The 25,062-nt window shown below is 36.8% G+C and overlaps 1 protein-coding gene and 2 pseudogenes across 1 annotated transcript; 1 reads left to right on the forward strand and 2 right to left on the reverse strand.

The window, feature by feature from the left end:
* Positions 1-11,288: 11,288 nt before the first annotated feature.
* On the reverse strand, positions 11,289-12,609 carry LOC148295161 (cocaine synthase-like; annotated as a pseudogene).
* A 1,155-nt stretch (positions 12,610-13,764) lies between these two features.
* On the reverse strand, positions 13,765-14,449 carry LOC148295162 (thaumatin-like protein 1 pseudogene; annotated as a pseudogene).
* A 4,276-nt stretch (positions 14,450-18,725) lies between these two features.
* Positions 18,726-24,938, forward strand: LOC110745550 (T-complex protein 1 subunit gamma-like). Its single transcript, XM_088252670.1, has 14 exons — positions 18,726-18,880; positions 19,084-19,145; positions 19,775-19,847; positions 20,108-20,175; positions 20,381-20,450; positions 20,811-20,879; positions 21,025-21,096; positions 21,710-21,783; positions 22,462-22,650; positions 22,691-23,170; positions 23,260-23,385; positions 23,596-23,700; positions 23,837-23,911; positions 24,379-24,938. The coding sequence occupies exons 1-14, from the start codon at positions 18,856-18,858 to the stop codon at positions 24,565-24,567; spliced, it is 1,677 nt and encodes a 558-aa protein (XP_088108796.1). The 5' UTR covers positions 18,726-18,855; the 3' UTR covers positions 24,568-24,938.
* Positions 24,939-25,062: the final 124 nt, after the last annotated feature.

Genomic DNA, 25,062 nt, shown 5'->3' on the forward strand with positions numbered 1-25,062 from the left:
TGTTTGTGGAGTTTGATGTTAATTTTGCAAGTCTTGTAGAAGGGCTTGCTGTTGCTGATATTGTTACAGGGGAGGGGAATACAACAACTTGGAAAATGTGCAAGAAGGCAGAGCTATGTCAACCCAAGAACAAATTGATAAAGTTCAGATCAAATTAGTAGAATTTGTGAGCTCCTTTATTTTAATTTATTGGTAGGAAGTATGTGTGTAATAGAATAAAGATTGGTTGACTATGTAATTACTTTTGAATCTTCAAGTTTTGTGAAAGAAATAATTTTTGAGTGCATATATTTGTTAATAAAGCATTATAATTGGTTTTCTAGTTACAATCATTGTATAGAATCATAGGAAACAAAAAACTAAAATGTAAAAGGTTGAGAACTTATTAGATGACATATTTAAAGATAATAAAACGATGGTTTTATTGGAAAAACTGTCGTATGTGCATATAATTAATGACCATTTTCAACACAATACCGTCGTTTTTACCCATAAATTACGACGGTTTTAAACAAAAACCGTCGTCTTTAACCATAAATAACGACGGTTTTTAAAAACCGTCGTCTTTACCCATAAATAACGACGGTTTTGAACAAAAAAGGGTCGTCTTTACACATAAACAACGACGGTGAAAAGCCGTCGTAGTTTGATACTCCAAAAGACGACTGTCGATTTAACGACGGTTTTCAAAGTATTACAACGACGGTGAAGTCCCGTCGTCTATTTCGTTTTTTGTAGTAGTGGTTGAAACGATTAGTAATACTAATAATGTAAGTTTGATGACCAGTTAAGCAAAGGACCAAATTATTAGGCAGTAATTAAGGATTAAATCTTTACACATGGGACGTACTCAATATATATATATATATATATATATATATATATATATATATATATATATATACATATGGGGTTGCCTAATAATATAGAATTGAACTTTGAGGATTTTAAATAGAGCCCATGCGTTGAGTGGGGAAAATATAATCTTTATATATATTGTGATCAAGATCTTCTAATCTATATGTTGATCTTTCTAATCATTTTCAGTACTTGCTTGCTTATGGATGTTACATGTACTTGCTTAATTTTCTTTATAAATTTCAGCTTGTTTGGGTTCATTAAACCTGATTAAACCTGACTTGCTTAATTTTTCCAATATATATATATATGGACAGTCCCATTCTCCTGGACCCCTGTGGTCCAAGAAAACTGTGTTCAACCACCCTTAAATTTCCACCATCTCCTTCATACAACGGAGAAGATCAACCTCCAACTCCACCTTTAGAAAATTCTAAATAAAATCTTTAAAAACAAGATCTCTATAATAAATAAAAAAAGGCAGCCCCACACCAAATCTCCCCATTCCTTGTTCCATAAGCACATCAACCCGCCCCTCTCTATGTGTTTGTCTCCATGAGACTCTCTGTCATGTGGATGGGTGTGGTGAGAAGAAAGACCAGTACATCTAGCCACCCACCCAACAGCGAATTGCTTGTCGTATCTCGCCCCTCCTCTCGACCAGATTGCCGCCAATGACCAGATTCTCTCATGGGTCGGGTCCTTCATCTTCACCATTCAAATGGGTCAGTTTTCGGATCCTGTTGAGGCCATCGAGCTCACTTCCCCGAGTTTGTTGTAATTTCAACCGGAGTTGGGTGGCTGTGAACGTCGATGGATGCAAGGGCATGTTCTTCGTTTTCTCCAGAGAGCATGTTTTGCTTTCTTTTACTTTTTTAATTTTAATTTTTGTTAAATAAAATTAATATAAAATGATAACATATTGATTTTTAAACTTGTTTTTGCTTAACCATTAGATTAGATCTAATGGTGGGTGACCACAGTTTCCTTGGACTATAGGGGTCCAAGAGAACGGGACTGTATATATGGATATGTATTAATAGTCCTTGTTAGTGTAGTTTTGTCAATTCATAGACCTTATACGTGTCAAAGTGAAAACCGTATTAAGTAGCAAGAAATTAGCCAACTCACCAAAAAGAAAAGAATAGGATTGGAGGAGTTGGAAGAGTCACAAAGGCATTCTTCCTTATCTACTATATATATTACTTGGATAGGAAGTATATATATCAACCGCCATTACACCATCCAATAGGAAGTCATTTACTGCCGACTTTTTTCCATATATATATATATATAGGACGTGAGTTGCACAGCAAATGAAAAAAAAAACAACGTGAGAAATAATGGTAGAGGAAGTAAGAAAAAGAGTGAGAAACTGAGTTTGTGAATGTAGTGGAAATTTGGGAAACACCTTACATTTCTAGCAAAAACTTTGGTGTCAAGGTAGGGGTTTCTTGGGGGCCTTTTTTTTTTCTTTTCAGAGATTGATTTAATTAAATTTTGTGAGCATTATATTATGCGTGGTACAATTTGATTGACGTTCCTTGTATTGGGTGTTTACATACTCTTAACTATTTGAACAATGTTGATATAATTATATATGCATTGATGATGTTTTAAATGGCTACATTGTTGTGAATGGCATAATTATATCATGTCATGGAATTTGGCTAGAATTGTTGGATGGAGAAAATAATAATGGAAAAGAGAGTAATGGAAATAGTCTTTCGTGTAGTTGAGTTTAACTCTTGGCAGGTACCAGGTCTCAGGGATCCCACGGTGCACAGATTTTTATTGGGTGATTCGGGACTGGCGATAGGGAGTTAGACAAGATGACTAACAAAAGGGGAATTTTGGGATGATTGAGATGAGTGTTAGTTCATATAAATGGGCATTCGGGACCAAGTGGTATAACCATGGTATGGGACGTGCATGTCTGCTTGTCCAGTTATATAAATTAACAGGATTAGATGAAGAGCATTCATGCATTATTATTAATAATATGATATTTGGCTGTGTGATTGTATGTCACTTAATTTAATTATATCGATTTCCTGCAAAAAGGTTTATGGCCCTATTGAGCTGTGGTTTCGCTCACCCCCTTATAGATTTTGCAGGTACCGAAATTGAAATCTAGAGCTTGTGATGATTTTGGCATATCTATAGAGTGCATTGTGCACTTAACTTGTGGATGAATAATGAGCTACTCTTTTAGTGAACTCTAGAGTAGTTCTAACTTGTAAAATAATGTAAAAAATTTAAGATTTCACTTGTTGTCGTTTCCGCTGAATATCCTATGTGAAATATTTATTTTATTTAAATTTTTCTTCACATTTTAGTTATAGTTTTTATTAAATTCTATTATTAAGGTGTGAATCACGTCTTAACCCAAGGTTACTTAAATCCGTGGGTTCGGGCGTGACAAAATTATTACACATGGGACATATTCAAAAATATTTCAAATGGGATTGCCTAATAATATAGAATTGAACTTCGAGGATTTTAAATAGAGCCCATGCGTTGCGTGGGGAAAATATAATCTTTATATATATTGTGATCAAGATCTTCTAAGATCTATATATATATATATATATATATATATATTCTATTGAGGAATCTCTAAAATAATTTTATTTGAGGGACACCCTTTAGGGTCCCTTATGATTTTTTTTTCAACGATCCAAATCATCTATTTTTTAAGTCTACATTTATAGATTATCCTTGCAAAAAATTAGACAAATCGGAAACCATTTCGACATCTAATTGTGTCCTACAAAATCAATGAACACGATGCTTCAAGAAAGTACTAAAATTTTAATAATTAAATTGAGTGGTCAAATGATATCGGATTCAAGTCATTTTTTGTAGAGATGATCTTTGAATGAATATCTACAAAATAGACCGTTTGGATTAGTGAAATACAATACGGAATGACCCCTACAAGTCCCTCAAATAAACTTATTTAAGGGATCCCTCAATAGAATAGAAGCTCACTAATGGATGTTACATGTACTTGCTTGCTTATGGATGTTACATGTACTTGCTAATTTTCTTTATAACTTTCAGTTTGCTTGTGTTTTAAAAGTCGTGGTACTTTTGTTTTTGTTCATTAAACTTGATTAAACCTGACTTTATGTAATCCGTAATTAACTAAGGAATTCAAGAAAATAAATGGATTGACATAATCTCTCACGTTATTCACAATTTCAAAAAAATTCTGCTCGTTTTTCAATCTCAATTGGGTAAGCACCATAACTGTGTAGGAGGTGTAGACAGAGCCATGCACAATATAAATGGCAAAGCCTTATATATGGCCCCTTAAATTGCTTCTACAACTAAACGAACCCCAAATCCTTTGCAAATGCAGGCAAATTTATAATTCAAGATCATGTTTAACTTGCAGAATATGAATAATCTCATGGTCATTGTTTCCCAGCTAAGCCTGCAATGTTCAAGTCAACCTGTACCATACACACATTGGCGGATCTACAGAGGCGCAAGGAGGTGCAGCTGCACCTCCCCTTGCCGGAAACTTCCTTGGAGATGCCAGAATTTGCCCCTTTGCTAGTGCCCACCAATTGTTCGACTAAATGCCTCAAAGACGTTGTATTGTTTGCTGCAGTGTGAGACCCTGAATATTTACCTTATATTGTTGGGCTCGATCTCATGAGCATTTAGGAGAAAACGGTTCATCAATCGGAGCTCCACAGCCAAAGTTATGAATTTTCGAAGTTTTTCCAAAATATTTGAAGAAAGTTGCAGAGGCACAGTTCAAGGAAGAAGAAGACTCTGCATCAGCGCTTCTGATTTTGATTCTTTTTTAAATGGTCCAATAGCAAGCCGACACATGTCTATTTCTAATTGGCCTAACTTAAAAAATTCATTAAAAACTCATATGTGTGCCAAAAAATTCATCGAAAATTACCCCAAACTTTTAATCACGTGTACTTTTATTTCATGACCTCTGATTTACATATGCTTTTGGTTAGATTAATTGGTATTGACTTTTGTTAGATTAATTATGTAATTGACCTGGATTTTGTTAGATTAATCATATTTGATGTGAATTTTGGTAAACTAATTGTGTCAATGACAAGGATTTTGTTCATATTAATTGATATCCATATAGACTATAATCAATTAGTTGTAGATGTAAAACTCTTATTTGTTTTAATTATGAGTGGCATTAATTAGTATTGTTTAAATTCTAAGGGAATTTGGTTGTATAATTTTTTTTTTGAATTTTTAGCCTTTTTTTTTCAACACACTACACGAATGTTAAGACTTGAACCCAAGACCTTACTTGAGCCCTTTGCAAATTTTTAACCTTTATATTGCACCTCCCCTAAAAAATTCCTAGATCCGCCACTGTGTGTATATATATATATATATATATGAGAGAGAGAGGGCGTAGCGAAAAATGGAGCGCATGAATGCCTCGCCAGCGGAGTCTCCGGCAAACTTGAGAAGTCGTATCAGGGCCATTGGAGGAGGTGGGGACTAACCAGTTTGAAGAATTAGGGTTAGGATTAAGGTTTGGATTGGTATCGAGCTCAGTGTTAGTGTCTGGGTCAAGCTTTGGAGAATTCATCGATGTCGTCGCCGTGGCTGCTACTCTCTCTATTTTCTATGAAGTCATGCCTGGGCAAGATTTGGGAGAATGCAAGAGAGGAGTGGAATAGGGAGAAATTGGGTTTCAGAAAATGAATTTTTGAGGCGATAAGGGGTCAATACATATTTATTTATATGAAGGGCAATTGGGTACTTTCATGTTACAAAGTGAGTATTTCTTATTGAAATTTATAAAGTGAGTATATTTGATTATGGTTTATCTTTTGTGATTATCTATGTCAATTTCCCAAAGTAATTAGCGTTTAAATTGATATGCTTATTCTTCACTCAAGGAGGGATATATATACTACATAGAGTGGGTGCAAATAGGAAATATATAAAAAATCTCATAATTATACTCAAATTAGATAATTACAATAAAATACAAATTCTATTCCTAATAGTAACGTTGACTTTGACTCACGCTTAACACTCCCCCTCAAGTTGGTGCATAGATATCGGTAATAGCCAACTTGTCAAGTGAGTCTTTGTCACATCCCGGATCGGCTCCGCCGTAGCACGATATTGTCCGCTTTGGGCCCCTGCCCTCATGGTTTTGTTTCTGAGAACTCACGAGCAACTTCCCAGTGGATCACCCATTCTAGGATTGCTCTAGCTCAAACTCGCTTAACTTCAGAGTTCCCATGAAATCTGAAGCCAATGAGCTCCCAAAAGGCCTTGTGCTAGATGGAGGTGGGCATGTACATATAAGGCACATAACCCCTTCTCCGTTGGTCGATGTGGGATGTTACAATCCACCCCCCTTAGGGGCCCAACGTCCTCGTCGGCACACTAGCACCACACGATAGAGTGGCTCTGATACCATTCTATCACATCCCGGATCGGCTCGACCGTAGCACGATATTGTCCACTTTGGGCCCCTACCCTCACGGTTTTGTTTCTGGGAACTCACGAGCAAATTCCCAGTGGGTCACCCATCTTGGGATTGCTCTAGCCTAAACTCGCTTAATTTCGGAGTTCCCATGGAATCCGAAGCCAGTGAGCTCCCAAAAGACCTCGTGCTAGATGGAGTTGGGCATGTACATATAAGGCACATCACCCCCTCTTCGTTGGTCGATGTGGGATGTTACAGTCTTCAAATCGACGCTTTGACACTGCATGGGTCAACATATCTGTAAGCTGCTCCGAAGAAGGTACAAAAGGTATATAAATTAACTTATGCTCCAGCTTCTCCTTAATGAAATGTCGATCAACTTCTACATGCTTAGTTCAATCATGTGTGTACTAGATTGTTAGCAATTTCAAATGCGAACAGACTATCATAGTGGAGCTTTGTAGCAGCATCCGGTCTAAACCCAATTTCAGCAAGTAATCACCTCGACCACCGTATTTCACAAACCCCTTGGGCAATCCCTCTGTACTCAGACTCTGCAGAGGACCAAGACACAACATGTAGCTTCTTGCTACGCCACGTACCTAGGTTACCGCCAACAAAGGTGAAGTAACCTGATGTAGAACGTCTATGTATAATATTCTTTGCATAATCTGCGTCAGTGTAACCTTCTAGATCCAAGTGGCCATTTTTCTTAAATAATATACATCTCCCAGGAGCAGACTTTAAGTACCTTAGAATGCGTATCATAGCAACCATATGATTCTCACTAGGTGAATGCATAAATTGGCTAGCAACACTTGCCGCATATGCAATATCAGGGCGTGTCAGTGATAAATAGATCAATCTCCCAACCAAGATTTGGTATCTTTCTTTGTTAGTTGGGACTTGATCCACAAACCCCCAAGTTTATGATTCTCAACAATAGGTGTATCAATTGGTTTACAGTCAAGCATTCCAGTATCTGCTGGCAGGTTTATGATATACTTCCTTTGTGAAAGAAATAAGCCATGTTTAGATCGAGTGACTTCCACTCCTAGAAAATATTTCAAACTGCCCAAATCTTTCATCTCAAACTCAGACGCTAAACACTTATGTAGTTCCTCAAGTTCTACAGTATCATCACTAGTTACAATCATATCATCAACATAAATAATCAACAAGTTACCTTACTAGCCCTATGTTTAATTAATATAGTATGATCAGTATTGGCCTGTTGGTAACCAAACTTCTTCATAGCTGCAGTAAATCTACCAAACCATGCCCGAGGTGACTATTTTAACCCATACAACGTCTTTTTTAATCTGCAGACGTTCCTTGTGTCACTAGTAACACTATACCTTGGTGAAAGACTCATGTACACTTCTTCTTCTAGTTCACCATGTAAGAATGCATTTTTTACATCAAATTACCTCAGGGTCCAATCCAGGTATACTACTAAGGACAGCAAAACTCTGACAGTATTCATCTTAGCCACAGGTGCAAAAGTATCATGATAATCACTCCATACGTCTGAGTGAATGTTTTAGCTACTAATCTTGCCTTGTACCTCTCCACAGTACCATTTGCATTATATTTAACTGTAAACACCCATTTGCATCCTACAAGTTTTGTTCCCTTTGATAGATCAACAATGTCCCATGTATTATTTTTTTGCAGTGCCTCCATTTCAATATTCATGGCTTCAGCCCACTGTGGATCATTAAATGCCTCATCAACACGAGTTGGAATTTTAATACCATCCATTCTGGTCACAAACTCTTTACACTGAGGAGATAACCTGTGATCAGACACATAATGGGCAATAGCATATCTTGATTTGCCTTTTGGTGAGTAACGATCAGGTGGAACCCCACAATTCCGTCTAGGCAGTAGAACATAAGAATTATTAGCACTATGAATAAAATTACTTACCTTAGGAATATCTAGGGGAGCTTGATCGGGTACTATTACATAAGCTTCATGGGGGCAATTGGTTCAGTGACAGTAGTGACATCAGTTAAAACAGTAGGTTCAGCTGGTGTAGGAGGTTCGGCCGGTGTATCAGGTTTGGCCTGTTCTCCCCTTTATATCAAACCATCCAATACCACTCCCCCGTGTAAATCTAGCCAGCTATGTCCTTCACTTCTAGTCTCCCCTTGAAGGACATGCTCGGGCTGTACGAGAGAAGAACATATCATCCTCAATGAAGGTAACATCCATAGAAACATATAAACATCGGGTAGCAGGATGATAGCATTGGTAACCTTTTTGATGAGGAGAGAAACCTAGAAAGACATAGCGGAGAGCACAAGGGTCCAGCTTACTTCTCTAATTATGATGGAGGTGAACATAGACGACACAACCAAACACCTCTGGAGACAGAGTCAGCATAGAAGAGACAGAGATATGATGGGTCAGTACCTGCATAGGAATTCGGAAATCCAAAACTCGTGAAGGTAAATGATTCAAGAGATAGACTACATAGGTAATAGCATCCATCTAGAACCGCTTTGGAACTGACGCACCAAGCAGTAGAGCACGGGCAGCAACAAGGATCTGGCCATTTTTACATTCAGCGACCCTATTCTGTTGTGGTGTTCAAGGGCAAGTAGTCTCATGGAGTACACACTTAGTGTGAAAAAAATGGGATAACGCCGAATTAACAAATTCTCCACTGTTATTAGATCGAAAATCTTGATATGGAGCATAAATTGAGTCTAAATCATCTTATAGAAATACTGAAAGATGTCGACCACATCACTTTTATATCTCATCTCATATAACCACATCATATGAATGCAATCATCCACAAATAACACAAACCAGCAAACTCCCAAGGTTGTAGAAACAGGGGAAGGTCCTTGAACATTAGAATGAACTAAATCAAATGGCATAAGCTATTTATTACAACTCGGAGGATAGGATATTTGATGACTCTTAGCTAAAATACAAGTCTGACATTTGAAAGCAGACTCGTTGACACCACTAAATAATGCAGGAAACAAATGACGTAAATATCCAAAGGAGGCATGACCAAATCGGCAATGTAGCAACCAAATCCGGCGATACTGAGAAGTTTAGGTGCTACCATCATGAAGGATTCGACTAGTTTCCACGTCATCCACATAATGAAGCCCCCCATTTTTAGTACCATGATCAAAGATCTCTCGAGTCTGGATATCCTGTAGTAAGACAAAAGACGGATACATCAGTAAAATGCAGTTTAATTGCTCAGTAACTTGTGACACAGAAAATAAATTACTAGACAAATATGGAACCAGTAACACTTTGTCTAATGATAAAGCAGGTGTCAAGAGTATAAAACCAGTCCCCGTGACAGGAGCAGCAACATTATTAGCAGTCAAAACATGATCACGATGAGGAGGGAAAGTAGTAGAGAATAAAGCAGAATTATACGTCATATGGTCAATAGCTCCTAAATCAATAATCCAACCTGTATTGCGTGTATCATAGGCAATGATCACACTTCAGTTTGTCTTTTTTTGCAAAAGTCAGGCGACGAGGTGGAATGACAGAAGAGCCAGACCCTGTAGGTCGAGAGACCAGAGCAGTGTTTTTAGAAGCAAACACAATAGCAGGTTCCCCAATCTTGGTGCCGGATCCAAGCATAGTAATTTGGCATTGAGCCTCACGATGGACCATAAAATCATACATACAATCTGCCATAACAGCAGGTTGAAAAGTCTTCATATCATCAGCACACTTCGTCGGAAAATGACGTCTCTTGTCCAATTCAAGCCAGATTGTCTGAAGTTTAGCGAAATAGGTAGAGACAGGACAACCCTCTTGCTTGATACGGGTATCCTGGCACCGTAGTTCATAGAGCTGGGATATGTCAGAGCCATCATAAAACATCTCATTAACATCATCCCAAATTTCCTTAGCAATCGGTAAAGTATGAAACATATTCAACAAACTAGGTTCCATAGTTCGCAGCATCCAACTTTTTACAATAGCATCAGCAATTTTCCACTTCCCAAATAGTGGGTCTTGGGAATCAGGGGCATCAATGTTGCCAATCAAGTAACCCAATTTGCCTTGTGCGGTAGCATGGAGTTAGATCATCGAAGCCCATGTCTCATAGTTGGATCCATTCAATTTGAATCCCATGGTTAGATTGGTGGACAATTCAATATGAACCGTCGCAATAGAGGTAGAAGAAGAAGATTCAGTGACATCCGGCATGGTGATAGATGGTGATGGCGGCAGAAGATTAGGTGTGGCGACGACAATAGTAAGAGATATGAGACGGCGCATGCTTAGGTGTATAGGCGGACAGGTTTAGGTGTATAGGCTAGGTGCAGCGGAAATAAGTATTTTTTAGGATTATGGTTTTGATGTTGTGGAGACGGATCGGAACCCCCTCTGATACCAACTCAAAAGTAATTAGGATTTAAACATATATGTTTATTTTTCTCTCAAAGAGGGATATATATACTACATACAGAGTGGGTATAAATGAGAAATCTATACAAAATCTCTTAATTCTGCTCAAATTAGATAATTACTATAAATAAATAAAAATTGTATTCCTAATAGGAACGTTGACTTTGACTTACGCCAACACAAATTTAGCATTACTGTTTTACCATTCATAATGTTACTTTTAGCGTTCATAATGTTACTAATACATTTGAGTGCTGAAATCGCATCCACTCTGTGTAAGGATTGGGAACAAGTGAACTGGCTCCGTTAGATTGTAGAGTAGAAATTTGAGCTACTGTTTAATAATTCCTTGGTACAATCATAGAATATCTCACAATTGATTCCATTAATGCTAATACATAATAAATTAATCTTTCAAACTTGGTCAACTCTGACATTTACTTTATTCCAAGTTTTCAACGGTACAATTGAGCTAGAAAATTAAGCTAGCTATATAAAAAGCTAGCCGACCATTTTATCGATAACACAAATTGAATGCCATGACAGAGAACAGCACTAATGACTAGCTTAGCAGTACTCAGTAGGTGACCCTTGGATTGAGAGAAGCATATGCAAGCAGCTCCTCGTCGCTTTCAAATAAGGCCATGTTTTCTTGGCTCAGATTCACCCATGCTTCTATTCCATTGCCATCTCTTTTGTCCATCAAAACAGTTACATTGTTAGATTCAACAGGAACGAAGCTCACCCATGATGGCTTTCCCCATCCGAATCGGCTTCATAAAATGGAAATCGACACCAACTTGACTATGTCATCATTTTTCACCATGTTCATGTACTCGTTCATTTTTTGCCATTGTTTGTTAGAATCGAATACTACTTTTGTATCACAACGCACTTTTATTTCTTCGAGCACTCCCTTGATTTTTGCAACCAGGTCTTTCAAATCTATCACACTAGTACTCTCTCCAGAGTGAGAGTAGTGTGCTATTGAAAAATCCACTAGATTCCCAACCAAGTTTTCTGGCAAGGGCGGCACTGCGTTTTTACGTGGGTGAGAGAAAACGGATGGCCTTATTAGACTAGTCCCCAACATGTTCGATGATGATCTGGATGATGCTTCAATTTGGCATCTCCAAATGAGTGCTGCAACTGCTTCTACTCTTGTTGGTTTGGGCACAACTGAGCTGGCTACTTTCGACTGGAGAGCAGCAATCTCTGAGGCATCAAACACAAACCTCCTTGTCATGCATTTTTCTTTAACGGCATCATCGGGTTGGAATGGTGATGTCTCTGAATTTGACAAATTTAGTGGTGAAAGCAGAGACGCCACACAAAATTTGGGAAACATTAACTTATTTGACTCATCATGGGTTGTTGCACTCCAACAATTGATGAATGTGCTCAGTGTTGAGGTATCAGCAAACTTACTAGAAATGCTAAACCCAATTCCCATTCCACCACACTCAAAAACAAGTTGATTTGAACACGAAGCATTGTGCCTGTGGCAGATTCTCTGGACTCGGGTTCAATAGCAAGGAATCGTCTTAAAACCTTGGCATCTGTGGGTGCTCCAAAATCTCCGATAAGGAGCACTTGACTCGGGCTCTCACAAATTCAGCTCCATCATCGTTACATTCAATCACGGCATCACCTTTGATTCTTCCTGCTAAAGGGTAGAAGTGAGTGAGTGTTTTACTTAAGGATTGCAGTAGATGCTGAAATCTTTCATTGTTAGTAGTAGCATCAGCATTTGGATAGACGAGAAGGAGTGGGACGTAGATTTGAAGAGCGCTCTGATCATAATGAGAGAGCTCATAGTTTCTAAGGTGATGAAGAGGTGGGGAGGAGGGTCTAACTGTTTGCCTCGCCAAAATTTCAACCTTGATTTGTGATGCCATTTTGCTCAAGTGATGCAAGTAGAATGTGAGTTGGATCGATGGTTCTGCAGTGAATTGAATATAACTAATACTATGTAGGCACAAGCCCCGGTGCTGTCTGCCTCTCAAAGATTTAAACCTTGATGAATTATGTGGCCATAACTTGATCGTAAATTCTGTAACGGTGGAAAACAATATCATGCATGGGCTGCCTTACAACCACATTGAAGAGGCCATCATTTTACATTGAACAACTACCTACTTCTGTGGGAGGTAGTTGTAGCAATCCATGTTGGAAATTTAATATTCTAATATATAAACTACGAATAATGCTACTCTTACCACATTTGTATACCATATTCTCATACCACCTTATGTGGCAAATGAGGTGGACAGCTACATCAATTAAAATTAATTTAATATTTTCTTTTCTTGTATGATTTATTGACACTTTTATTTTCTTTTCAATTAATTGATGTGGTTGTTTACTTCATCTGCCACATAAGGTGGTATGGAAATGTGGTATACAAATGTGGTAAGAGTAGCATTTATAATAGTCCATCCCCCCAACAACTTAATCTCCCTAATTCTAAGATTTCCAATTCTTCATTCTTCTCAAACTATTGATTGTAAATTGGAAGCGATCAAAACAAGAAGTTCTTCTTGGTGTTCAAGATCGACATATTGGAACCTGACGATTTGAACATCACCATCAATCTCACATTTTTAATATCATTACTTTATTTTTATTTCTTCTGAACGATTCATAGTTTCATGTCCTTTGGTATGATTCATGTCATTGTGGTATGGGTTTTAGAGAAAACCAGGGTGTTGTTTCTTAGGTCAAAAAATAAAGGCATGAATATCCTACCAAAAGCACATGAAACTACGACTCGTTTTCAATCGTGGAGCATTCAGCGGGAATATTTTCAGCTGTGGTGGTGCAGCATGGCGGTGTTCGGGTGGTTTTATACGATGGTGGTGGTGTGAAATCAGGGGACGCATTATTTTAGATTCAAATTTGGTGTCCGTAGCATTAGTGTTTACCATTCATATTAGTTACTAATAATTTATTGGGAGTTTCACTAAAACACCCAAAATAGGGGCTGAAATTATAAAAAAACCCAACACCCAAAACACTTTATAAACACACTCAAAACCCATCATTACACACACTCAAAACCCATCTGATCCTTTCACTGACAACTCAGGAGGACAAACAGTATTGACATTGCCTGCACAACTTGTGGAGTTGCAGTCCCCAGAGCCCCCTTGGGGGGCTAGCATAATGGGCAAGTTGAAGCCATCAACAAGACTTACATCATAGAAATCTTGTCCTCCATTGATTGCTAGGGTCAATTCCACCAGTAATGCTGGTGGAATTGCACCAGCACCGTTGCATGTGATCTTGCCAGAGCCACAATCGCCCGTGGCGCAACTGAACTTTCCTGAGGAGTCTGTGGAGCACTGGGTGTAGCCCCAAAAGCGGCCGGACCATGGAGCTTGAACATTTAAAGATGTCAAAGCACCAGATGCTAACTCGAATCCGGTGGAAGATAATTGTGAGCCACCGCCTCCGGTTAGTGTTCCTGGCCAAATTGTGTAAGGACATTTGTTTGTGAATGTGAATGTAGCCGAGTGAGCCCCTATACGCCATGGCACACAAATAAGATCAATAATAATGCTAGACCTTCTAAATTTATTCGCCAAATGTGTTCAGGAAATAAATGAGGTCGAGAGAAAGTCACATCATTTGGGAATAAGACTTTACCTTATTAATGAATGAAAATGACATTATATACATAAATAACTTGCCTGAGAGGAAGACCAGTAAAATGCCGATAAACGCTTGAAATCTCATCATGGTGAGTGCTCAGTTTGCTTTTCTATCTGATAAATTAATGCAGCGATGAGCGATTCAATTCAAGGCACACATGGTAGGTATAAATAAGCAAAAAAATGGGGTACCCAAAATATTCCAAAACAATAAAATAAAATAAAAATAAAAGGGGAATTTAAGTATACAATTAAGCATATAATTAAGAGGGAGAGCTGACAATGGGTCGAATTAGGGGTGGGTATACCATTCTCATCCCCATCCTTGTTAAGCTTTTTCCCCCCATCCCCACCTTCATACCCGCAATAATATTGGGGATTCCCTATCCCCACCTTCGTTGGGGAATGGGTTCCCCGACCCGCCCCATTATAGAATAAAAAACCAATATAACTACTTTGTTGGAAGAAAAAAATAGGACTAGAACAGGATAATGAATTTATATAATATCGACGTATAAGACAATATAAGAATGTTAAATATTGACTAGAAGTTAACTAAATATATAATTAGTATGGCTTAAGATTCATATAAATATATAATATAATAATACGAAATATAAAACTTAATCGGCACAATCACTTTAATAGCATATTTATATATACTATAATATATATATAAATTCTCTTATGCGGACATCCGAACGTTATTATCGTGCGGACGCCGTGTATTTTGTGATACCCCTCTCTGTTTTCCTGCCTATTTACAATAGGATCCGCACGATAATAACGTGCGGACATCCGGATAAGAGAATAACTGTATATATATATATATATTCTAAATGGGAAGGTTCGGGTCGGGGATTCAAATATCATCCTTGCTCCTCTCCGAACACCATACCCAAAAAATTCCCCATACCCGTCCTCATATCCGTTTGTTATCCTTCATACCCAACCCATTATGGTCGAATCCCTACGAAGACCTTTACCCGTAGGAAAAATTGCCATCCCTAGAGCTGGTCCAAATACATATCAGCACATGGATGTTTGATTCTCTCACCCTCTATGACAAGGATAGATGCATTAACGGGCTATAGAGTTGTGAATCAAAACGCATGTTTTTTTTCCTTTAAACAGATTCTCACCCTATAAACAAGTACCATATGTATTGGAGAAACTAGCTATAGGGCTCGAAATAGTTGTACTTTTCACATGATCCATTGGAAAACTCTAACTTCTTTCCTTTTAGTTTTCCTTGTACAACCCTTAGGCCATATATCCATGCCTCATCTATCCATCCAATTTCCAAAGAAAGAAGGAAAAAATTTCCTCCCATCGAGTTACAAGACTTTGGTTTCTATTGCAAGAGTTTACTATGCAAAATATTTCTAAACCAATTGAGCACTTAAAGCATATCTTCACTCAGAAAGACAATTGAACAAAAGAATGATTAGAGATAAGACTTACTTGAATTAGCCATAATCAAATACACAAGAAGATCTTCTCCTCTCAGTATTCCCGAATGTCAAGGCTTACAATAGGACAAGCATACATAATATGAACGTATGAATATGAGAGCAGAGACCAAGCCTAGCTTTTATATAAGTTTCTTTACAACACTCTCCTATTAAGAGACAACTGGTAGCCAAAACGTGGAGATAATGGATGATATCCACCTCCTGCAATAGTTATTCCATTTAGTCATTATCTGAATAAAAATATCATAATATCTTAATTTTAAAATAACTCTATTTATTATTTATATGACACCTCATAATAATGAAAAGGCAAACTCACAAAATATATGAAAAAACTTACATCTATATTGATAAACACATAATTATTACAATTTCTATCCCTAATCTATATTTGTTAGTACTTTGTTTTATTGATTTTTGCACCAATTAGAATGTTCCATTGCATTTTACGAATCCATTTGCACTTCATTGAAATATAGGCTAATTCATTTGAATTCTCTATTTGATAGCTCTCTCTTTGAAGTGGCACCCAAACTCTTATCAATTGGGCAATAATTGTTACATTCTATTCTAATATCATGATTTTATATAGGTGCATGTTGGAGCTATTAAGGAGAAAGAATGTGCATGCATGTGAAGCAAAAAGAAAAGAAAGAAAAGAAATGAAGCCAATTCCAGTCTATTTTCGGCAGTCAACTTGCAAGGCCCAAAACGTACACTTGTACTGCTCAGATGGGAATACATTCTTCATAAAAGTTGTTCCAATGGCTGTCTATTATGACATATCCAAATTTGAGCCCCATTGGATACATATTGAAACCTCAGGCCTTCCTATACCAAGCCTGGTTCAGAAGAATCGTTTTTTCCAGCAACCAAAAGAAAACCCACATGGGTTGGCAGCAAAAGGCATCCATAATTGAACATCTTTGAATACCCATGTGATGAAAGCTTGAGGTGCAGTAGCTAAAGAATTGAAAAGAATGCATGAAGTGCCACACTAACATAGACAAGATGAAGTGGGAGTTATGGATTGTATTAAAAGAGGAATGGTGGTGTTGGAATTCATCATGATGTTCCTCCCTCTTAGCCCTATAAATAGAGAAGTCTTCAAGCTTCAAAAAAAGCACACACCAAGCTCCACAACTCTTGAGCTTTCTCTCCTTCCTCCATCTTTATAGTTCTAAATTTCTATTTAAGTTTTATGTATTTTATGGGGAACTAACTCCCTAGCTAAGGCTAGGGGGAAAGCTTTTAATATGAGTATGTAATTTTCATTAGTTTGATCCAAACTTAAGCTTTAATGTGATTTTGTAGTTTTTGTTCAAATGGAATTTGTAGTTTTCTTTTTTTAATTAATTGATGAATGTTTGATAATCTATTTCATGGGTTCAATCATGTTTTTCCCATTGTGTAGTAAAAACTTTCATGCTTTTAAAAGAGAAGAGAATTACAAAAGATTAATATAATTTTGATGAAGATTATTTTTTGATAGTATGTTGCCAATGGTACAAGTTATGCTTAGAATACTTCTAAAGGAAATTAAAAAGAGCTTTAATTATATTGAACAACTATATTGGAAAATATTTTGTGGATCAAATTATTAAGAGTTGCATGTTTATGTTAAAAGTGAAACCCCAATGCCTTAGTGTTTTAATCAATTGAATTTTCTTTAAATCAAATCTTGCATAAATCTACCTCTCAATCACACTTGTTCTTTTTCATCTTTGTTATTTTCTTTACACCGCTCTCTATGGAATCGAACTTCCGAGCTACACTACTATACGACACCTTCCCTTGGGTTTTGCAAAGTGGTACGAACATATATCCATATGGTGTTTGACAAATGAAAGATGGGTAATAATTGAATTAAAAGAGAGAGAAAAACACTGCCACCTAATATTTATTCTTAATATAGTAAATTTGGCTTCCCCCTTCAAACTTATTGTAATTTGTAGATTCCAAAATTAGCCCTATTTGCAATTCAACGTATTTTATGGGGCTTTTAAATTGTGCCCAATTTAAATCATGCCACCAGATCTGTGGGTAGGAGTTTAGGAGGGAGTATTTGATATAGACCCTTACAACTACTATATTCTAGTCATTTACCCACATATTTTTAAATCTTTACTGAAAACCCAAATTTAAAATATAGGTTTCCATTTGAGATAAATTTGTCCTAGTATTATTAACTAAATTACAAATCATGGCACTACAAAACATTTATCCGAGCTATAGGAGGTTAGGAGGGAGTACTTGAACTAATTTTATTGTAGCCCATTATTATAGGAGTGCAAACATAAATTTGCATTGAGAGGTGTGTATTATTCAATTGCATAAAATTAGGGAATGTAAAAAAGTCAGCCATTAAATAAAAATCTAGTGGCATGATTTGTAAATAAATCAACTTACATGGACACATTGTCATCCAATTTTTAAATTGGGTGTACTTAAATGTTGTATTATTGTTGGATTATCATATAGAATTTTTGAGTTACAAGGACCTATTTTAGTATGACCCTATTTAATACAAGTCCGGATTAGGGCAATTACTCCCCACCTATCTCGGGTACACCTGATCAGGGCGATTACTCCCCACCTCTCTCGATATTTTAGTATGACCCTATTTAAAACATAGAAGAAATAAGCAAAAAATAGGCCATCCCTTTCACTCAATCGTAAAGGACATCCGTTTCACTCCCCACCGATAATAAGAAAAAAAAAAAAAAAAAAAAAAAAAAGCATTTTCTTCTCTGCGTCTGCTTATATATAATATAGATGCACTCCTCTAAATTTCGAAGATCCACCACAATTTTCTTCGTGGGCCAGCCTGACCCAGCCCAAAATTCGAAGAGACTAGAGCCCACTTGAACTTGTTCGGAGCAGACAGGGGTCAATATTATAAACCTTTTACTCCCTTTCGGCGTTTCCCTCGCATAAAAACCTCTCGAGAGTGTTCTGAACTCGTCTTCCCTCTTCCTCACACACTCAACAGTTTCAAACAGATCTCAACATCACCATGCAAGCCCCAGTACTCGTCCTGAGTAAGCTTCCTTTCCTCTTCTTTTTGCCCTTTTCAAGTTGCAGTTACTTTAAAGTTTAGGTTTTGAATCTGTCTTTTATCTGGGTATGCGAAAAAGCTTAGGTTTTTGTGTTGTTTGCTGCTTTTGAGGATTATATTTAAGTTACATTGAAAGCCCATTTGCTTAGTTTCACTGATCTTGCTTGTTTCAACTGATTTGAGCAGAAGATTCATTGAAGCGTGAGTCTGGGACTAAGGTGCACCATGGTAATATCCAGGCATCAAAGGTATGATCAAGGGCACTCCATTTTATGAATCCAAACATTTGATTTTGTGTGAGAGTGTAAATCCGTAGTTTTGTTCGTTCGAGGGAAAATAATATTTTTGGTGATTAAGTCTTGGAGATAAATTTATTGGAGAATCCAATAAATTTGTAAATGGGTTTTGTTTTCTAATGTTAATGGAGTAGATAAATTTGAAATACTCTTTAAATTTGAGTTATTTTACATGTGCCGTAGTGTCTGAGCCTTGTTTTGGTCTATGTAGCATAGTACCGGGTGAAAGACTTACTGAAAAAGAGGCTGTTTTAATTGCATGTTTTATACCTAAAACTGAATTAATATGAAATTCATCTGAAATGTGTGTTTTAATATTTGTTTTCAATGTAATTTAATTGCTGGACGGGTTAACATGAGTGTTAGCCTTCTCACTATGAAAATGTTAAATATTTTCTCATGAAAAAATGCTAAGCATTTAAGCGTCTCAGTTGTGGATGCTCTTTATGAGAAAATATTTTTGTGTTTCACTTGTGGTTACTTTTTCATAAAAATGTTAAGCATAAAAATGTTACTTTTTCAGATTATTAGTATTTTGGGTCTCATGACCATGAAAATGTTAAGCATTTTGATAATGACAGGCTGTTGCTGACATAATCCGTACAACCTTGGGTCCTCGATCGATGCTCAAGATGCTACTTGATGCTGGTGGAGGTAATCCTTTTGTCTGCAGTATACAAATTTTAGGACCCAAATAAGCCCTTGTTGTAGGTGGCAGTATGTTTGTTGCTGCAATTGCATTACCTTGTATCCATAAGTTATTTTACTGTTTTTATAAGGTGGTTCTATTTTCAATTAAGTAAAATTAATGTTACTGGTTGCCTCATGTATCTATTTCATGGGTCTATGGCTTGTGTCTGGTTCTTGATGAGTTTGCAATACGCTAACAAAGTTGTTTCCCTCATTGCTAACAGGAATTGTGGTGACTAATGATGGAAATGCCATTCTGCGTGAATTAGATATTGCACACCCAGCAGCAAAGGCATGATATTTGTCTCAAAATGCTCCTTTCTGGATCTAATTTTGTTTTCAATACAAAAATGACTCTCCGTTATTTCTGCTTCTTTTCCCCCTGTGTTTTACCATAAAATTTTCTCCATGACGCCTTACTTTTGTATGTGACCCCCCACCTCATTTTAATTTTCTTGTTATTCTTACCTTTGCTCTTTTAAAATTTGTGATGATAGTCAATGATTGAACTAAGTCGCACACAAGATGAAGAAGTAGGTGATGGAACTACATCTGTCATTGTCCTTGGTATGGTTTGAGCTTTATTTATTTATAAACAACTCACTGTTCATTTAAGGGCTATAGTAATATGTTTATTACTTATTGGTGTATATTCTTGTTCAATCTCGTTTCTATTGAGATTTTTATTTTAGACTTGGTAAATAGTTGTTAAATCTATCTGGCGAAGGAAAAAATATTGCTTGATAAATAAGTTGTTGATATACAGAAATAGGTTTAACTTGCAAAATAATTAATATATATCACTGGATTTAGTATGCTGGAGGAAGGTGATTATGCATATTTCTATCTACTGGATATGTTAAAGCATTATTATATGTATATAAAGTTTGTTCCGTGTCTTACATTTGGAATGAAATTTTGGTGTAGCTGGTGAGATGCTCCATGTTGCAGAAGCATTTATTGACAAGCATTATCATCCTACTGTCATTTGCCGAGGTAAGTTGATAGAAATTATGATAACATATTCCTTTCTGATTTTTCTTTAAGTTATAGTTTTGGATTTGATTTTGATGTGTGACTTATTTTTCTGTATTGTTTTTGTCTATTTTTTTTTTTTTAATTTTCTGTTTTTTGGTTGTAGCATACAACAAAGCTCTGGAGGATGCTATTGCGGTTCTTGACAAAATAGCAATGACCATTGATGTGAAGGATCGTAAGTTCCTCTAGTTTCTTGTCCACTCATAATCAAATTCTCTATCTACGTTGTATTTGTATTTGGTGCCCAGACTATAGGTCTCAAGCTCGTAGTTAATCTACTTATGTGAGAATGTAATGTCATGCATCAGTATATATAAATAAATTCAGGGGTACTATTCCTTGTGCTCAATAAGATCCATTTTGGGTTTGATGTTGCAGCCTTAGATTTTTCTTAGTAGAAAATGGGGAATAGACTTTCAAATTTAAAGCACCAGAAGGGAAAAAGCCAAGTTTGACACACATAGTTCTATGCCCATTTGCAATTGTAGCTGTAACCTCTGTTACATTTCTGTAATGTTAGCTTCATATGTATTGAATTTGGAATGTGCGTAGTTGTATGCCCATTTGCAATTGTAGTTGTAACCTCTACTCATTTGCAATTGTAGCTTCATCCAGAATAATACTTTCAGTGCCGGCTGTTATTGATGATAACATCCATTGCTAATCGTTGGAAACCTGTCATTGATTTGAATATACTACTCGTACTAATAATTTGCCTTGGGTAATGAGTTTTTAAAATGTCCAGTTTGCAGTACTGGAATATAACTTATGTATGCTTTACGTGGCAGGTGCAACAATGTTGGGGCTGGTCAAAAGTTGTATCGGTACAAAGTTCACTAGTCAATTTGGGGATTTAATTGCTGTAAGTGCTTGTCTAAATAAAGGTTTTACATGTAGGTCTTTCCTCTTGTTTAAAGGTTTATGAGTATTATGATTCTTCATCTATGTAGACTGTAAAGTGGCCTATGAAGGACATACTGACGAACTTTTTAAAGGAAAATGCTCAATATTGCCCCAAAACGTGAAAGACTTGAACCACAAAATGAGCTTTAACCATGGATTTTCTAATTTGAATTCTTGCCTTCCAGCATTTCTATTTGTTTTTCTTTTTTATTATACAAATAAGATAAACATTACTTTGTCTTTTATGTTTCCAAGATTTCTTAAGAGCATTCAAGTTAATGACACTCATGCATGCAAGTTTATTCTGTATGAGAATGACTTTGCATCCTCTTCTAGGTGGAAAGCTCCGGCATTGATTTCATAGTTTCAAACATTTTGTCTTTTATAGTATGTCTTGCACTTGCTTGAGCGGCCTTGGCACTGAGAATCAACTTGAAAAAAATTAATTAAACTGGTCTTCAGAGTAAAAGTAAACCGGCAAACTCTTCAATTAAATAAAAACTTCCAAACTTGAATTCATGTCCCTGTATGTAGTGACAATCACTGTGAACCTAAAAATCAGGAAGTTTGAACACTTTGTCTCTCTCAGATCTGACCGTATATTGGTATGCTAAGTATGTGTTGGGTTTTCTTTTAGGATTTAGCACTTGATGCTACCACAATAGTAGGGGTGGACCTTGGCCAGGGTCTGCTGCGGGAAGTGGATATTAAAAAGTACATAAAGGTTGAGAAGGTTCCTGGTGGCCAGTTGGAAGATTCAGTGGTTCTCAAAGGAGTAATGATTAACAAAGATGTTATTGCACCTGGAAAAATGAGAAGAAAGATTGTCAACCCACGCATCATTCTTCTTGATTGTCCTCTTAAAGATTGTCAACCCATGCATCATTCTTCTTGATTGTCCTCTTGAATATAAGAAAGGCGAGAACCAAACAAATGCCGAGTTGCTTAAAGAAGAAGATTGGGGAGTCCTGCTAAAATTGGAAGAAGAATACATCGAGAGCCTATGCGTGCAAATATTGAAGTTTAAACCAGATGTGGTTATCACAGAAAAGGGGCTTAGTGACTTGGCATGCCATTATTTTAGCAAGGCCGGTGTCAGTGCAATCAGGAGGTTGCGGAAAACAGATAATAACCGAATTGCCAAGGCTTGTGGAGCTGTAATTGTTAACAGACCAGATGAATTGCAAGAGTCTGATGTTGGTACTGGCGCTGGGCTATTTGAGGTTAAGAAAATTGGTGATGAGTTTTTTGCATTCATTGTTGATTGCAAAGAGCCCAAAGCATGTACTGTACTCTTGAGAGGTCCTAGTAAGGATCTCTTAAATGAAGTGGAAAGGAATTTGCAGGTATAGTGGTTCTACTTTTTTGTCCCCATTACTTAGAATAAATATGGTATGCTGAAATTTGTTATTTACTCCCTTATATCTGGTCATAGGATGCCATGTCTGTAGCAAGAAACATCCTCAAGAATCCGAAACTTGTTCCTGGTGGTGGTGCTACAGAGTTAACTGTATCTGCTACATTGAAGCAAAAGAGTTCATCTGTAGAAGGTATAGAAAAGGTAAAAGCTCCTTCCTTATCCAAAAGTTTGGTATTTCTTGTGTAAATTTGGTCCAAGAATAATTCCTTGTGGAAGTAGAAATGAATAAACTGGCTGTCACTTCACTTCACATGCTCTTTCACATACTTAAGATTAAGAATTAGCTGTGGCTTCACTTTACATGCTTTTTAATGGAGTTTTATTGCTACACGTGTTTTGATGGTAAAACAGTGGCCATATGAAGCTGCTGCTATAGCTTTTGAGGCTATACCACGTACTTTGGCTCAGAATTGTGGGGTGAATGTGATTAGAACAATGACGGCGTTGCAGGGAAAGGTTTGAATCTTTTCTGTATGGCTTTGTTCTGTTTTACTATGACTTGTCATTTCTATGTACGTTCTGCTGCATCATTTTTTTTTGGGTCAGAATCTGATGCATCATTTATATCCTAACCACAATTATTTTTCGATAGCATGCAAATGGTGAAAATGCATGGATTGGCATTGATGGTAACACTGGTGCAATAACTGATGTGAAAGAGAAAAAGGTAGGTGGATATCTTTTTGGCTTACTAGTGTTTGCTCTCTTTTATTTCCTTCACTATCTCAATATTCAAGTTTGTTGGCCAATTGATATTTTGGGAAAAGCTCTCAAACAGGACACTTTTCTGTAGTATTGTACTCGAATGTATCCATTATATGGAAATCATCTTGATATGGTGTCGATATTATTGATATGTGTCCCATTATATCAATAGCATATTATCCCACATAGTCTTGATTTAGCATAAATAAAGCGTCAATATTCTGGTTGATATTGTCGATTGCTTCAGTAGTAGTTCTAGTTTAGAGCTTCTCCCAATATATTTGGACAGCACTCATGTGAGGGGAAGTGCTGTTGTCTTGGTTACTACTAAAGTGAACGCCATTGCTCATAATTGAGCATCCATGGAGTCTTGAATCTGAAATTTCTTATGTCGGTCAGGCTGCTAATTTCTAGAAATTATGATGTCAGATATGGGATGCCTATAACGTGAAGGCTCAGACTTTTAAAACTGCCATAGAAGCTGCTTGCCTACTTCTCAGAATCGATGACATTGTGAGTGGGATCAAGAAGAAGCAGCCTCCTGGTGCCAAAGCTCCTTCGAAGCCTCAAGTTGAGACGGAAGGCGATGCAGATAATGAGCAAATAATTCCCGAGTGATTATCGAGAGCGCGTGGTTTTCTCAGTTTGAATGAAGTTTTGCTTTAAAGAAAGAAAAGAAAGGAGCATTATAAGTTTGATGAGGATATTTTGTAGGTTTGTAATGTCACCTTAACTTTGTAGTGTGTGTTTTGTCTCTCTTCTTTCTTTCTCAATCCACGAAGGGTGGGAAAGAAGAGAAGTCTTCTTATTGGAGAATGCTAATGTTAGCTTGCCATGTCATCTGTGTATCGAACACAATTTATTTGTTAACTTGGATTGGCACAATGACGCTTATTTCTACCATTGTGAATGATTGTTAAGTAGAAACTTAGTTATTGACAAAAATGTAATTTTCTCAAAGCAAAAGAACAAAAAATTTTCAAGACCAAGCATCAATTTTAATAAGCCATTGTGGCACCTAAAGCACATGACATACAGCAACGTACACAAACTTGTGGAGGCTATAATTGATCTTAACCATCACTATTATCAACTTAGGGACATTAAGAATTG

This window comes from Prunus avium, chromosome 4 (assembly GCF_965620075.1).
Source record: "Prunus avium chromosome 4, drPruAviu1.hap1.1, whole genome shotgun sequence".
Taxonomy (NCBI): domain Eukaryota; kingdom Viridiplantae; phylum Streptophyta; class Magnoliopsida; order Rosales; family Rosaceae; genus Prunus; species Prunus avium.